Source organism: Poecilia reticulata, linkage group LG17, assembly GCF_000633615.1.
Source record: "Poecilia reticulata strain Guanapo linkage group LG17, Guppy_female_1.0+MT, whole genome shotgun sequence".
NCBI classification, from domain to species: domain Eukaryota; kingdom Metazoa; phylum Chordata; class Actinopteri; order Cyprinodontiformes; family Poeciliidae; genus Poecilia; species Poecilia reticulata.
In genome coordinates this window covers 3095550-3098001 of record NC_024347.1, presented here as the reverse complement: position 1 = coordinate 3098001, position 2452 = coordinate 3095550, and the positions used below count along the sequence as shown (strand labels likewise).

The 2452-nt window shown below is 42.2% G+C and overlaps 1 protein-coding gene across 2 annotated transcripts in view; it reads left to right on the top strand.

Annotated features, from left to right (window-relative positions):
* sugt1 (SGT1 homolog, MIS12 kinetochore complex assembly cochaperone) overlaps window positions 1-885 on the top strand; it is a 32093-nt gene extending 31208 nt beyond the window's left edge. For both annotated transcript variants that reach the window (XM_008433086.2, XM_008433085.2), the window contains exon 13: window positions 216-885. In XM_008433086.2, coding sequence (XP_008431308.1) covers window positions 216-317 — 102 coding nt within the window. In that variant the 3' untranslated portion in view covers window positions 318-885. The remainder of the gene's footprint in view (window positions 1-215) is intronic.
* Window positions 886-2452: the final 1567 nt, after the last annotated feature.

Sequence of the window (2452 nt, the reverse complement as noted above, 5' to 3'; positions counted from 1 at the left end):
TTAAACATTACATTGTGACAGAAAAAAGTTAAAACAGGAGAAATCTACCAGAACTGATAGCAATATTATATTTATGTAGCCAGCTCCACTTTTACTGGAGTAGTGTGAACCTTTATTTTTTTTTTTTGCATATTTGGCACATAACAAAACTGAAATAATAATAACTTTAAAAACAAACTTATAGTAATTATGATCTGTTTCTCCTCCCTGTGCAGATGGAGTCTGGTGGTACGGTCCTGAGCACCAACTGGGGCGACGTCGGCATGAGGAAGGTGGACGTGAAGCCACCAGACGACGTGGAGTTCAAGAAATACTGAATGTTCCCCTGCGTTCCTTTTTTCTTTTCTTTTCTTTTTTTTTAAACATCGTCTTTCTACACATTTGCCCACCTGAGCTCCTTCAGGATCCCTCGTTGCTCGGTCGTCTGCACAGCGGTCTGCTCTTTAGCCTCCTTCCTCCAGGAGACGCTGCATTCCCATTATCTCTCCACCCTAAACCAAGCTAATCAACTGATTTGGTTTGAAATGCAAATGATCTGTTTTTTGTTTGTTTGTTTTTTTTTAAGAGGTCGACGGACTTGAAAAGGGAATCGGTAGACCTGAAATGCAGCGATTCAGCCTTCAGATGAGTTTTCTCTAAACAGCCACAGCCTTTCTGTTTGGAAGCCTTTTCACAATTTGCCGTCTTCAGCAGAGTGTAAAAAAAATTTACAATTGCTTAGGATAAGAACTACAAGTGAAACTTTTTTTTTTTTTCTTCCTGTGAAGAGTCTGCACCAGTGCTCTGTTTCTTGACTCGTCTGCCGATGGCTCAGCACCTGGCGTTCCATCAGTGTGACTCGAGCCTCATTGTAAATAAAAAAAAAATTCTTGTTTGGGCTGTAAATCCGTGTACTGTGTTGTTACTGTCTGGAGTCTGTTGCGAACCGGACGGGAAGTCCCTGAACGCATCACTCAGACTCGGAAGATGGCAGCGTATTGGGACGGGGAGGGGGAGCCGCGTGCTGCGATTATACGCCGGCAGCGGTGAAATGTGGTCTCACTGATACGAGAGCAGGCGGTTGAGATACGGCTGACGCCTTGAGGACTGGGTTTACTTACTGCAGCGTGATCGGTATCGAGACGGAAGAAGCCCCCCCTCACCTCAGGTTGTTAGTCCAAGGACGAGGACGCAGTCGAAGACGAGGGAAGCGTTCGTACTGTAATTGCACAGGGTGTCKKKSSKTTTTTAAGAAGTCTTAAATTAATGTTTTAACATGTCTTAAATTCATTAAAAAAATTAAGTTGGTCTTTAACATGCTGATTGCAGCTCTTACGTTTTGTCTGGACAGGAGTATTTCATCATGTATATTGGAGGCGGCCAAATCGATACAAAATATCGATAATGTCGATACCAAGACCTTATCGGCTCGATATTAGAGTGGTAAGATCAATGCTTTAGTTCCAGCTTCCCTCTTCAAATTTAGTTTTATTTTTGTATTGCAGTTTCTAACTTGCTCTACCTGAAAGGTTCTATTGAGATTAGCTGGAATTATCTTTTTTTGGCACTTTATTTAGGAAAAATGCACACAAATTAAGTTAATATCATTTAAGTATTTCAGAGACACTTATAAATCTAATCCAAATTGTGTCAAACTAGAAAACCACCAGAAGGTCAGACATTTGATATCAAACTTGAATAAAAAGTATCGGTATCAGTATTGGTTTCGCCACTATGGGCGATACCAATATCGCACACCTCTGTCGTATATTCCATGCAATTTTGTTTTGTCGCAGGTTTGAGTCAGACATCTTTATTGCGTTCTGTGACTCAAGGCGGTTTAGTCTACTGCTAACTAGCTGCTAATACTCCCTAGCTAGCTAGCTACCTTTTGTATCCATCATGGGTAAGTTCAAATTTATTCCCAGTTATATAAATGAAGTTTGGATATTTCTGTGGAAATATAGGTATTAAATTTTATTCACAATGCTCTTAAAAAGGGTCTTCAATGTGAGTTGGTGAAACGGGCAGAAACCCGGTATGCAGCAGCAGAAACTGAGGGGGGGCGTCCAACCAAGCCAGGAGAGCATTAATATGGATCAGCCTCCCTAACCACATCATCAAGCCTCTCACACTGAGTTAAGTGTTAAATTCATCACACATCGTTTCATCTCTCCTGATGATCAAACAGCCATTTGTGACTCTGGATGGAACTCTTAGCTCCGTGACACTTTACTTTTCTCTCTCTCTCTCTCACACACACACACACACACACCTCTAGTATCCTTCACACACACACACAAAAAAAAACACACCGCCCCCATCCTTACCCCCTACCCCTGCCCGAGGCGGCTCTGCGACATCAAAAGGAGCTAAGCGCTTTGCATCGTGGGTAAGATCTGGGAGCGTGACGGGCTGCAGAGTCTTTAGTCTCATTAAAGAGTTCTAGATCTTCGACTCTCACATTAAAGAA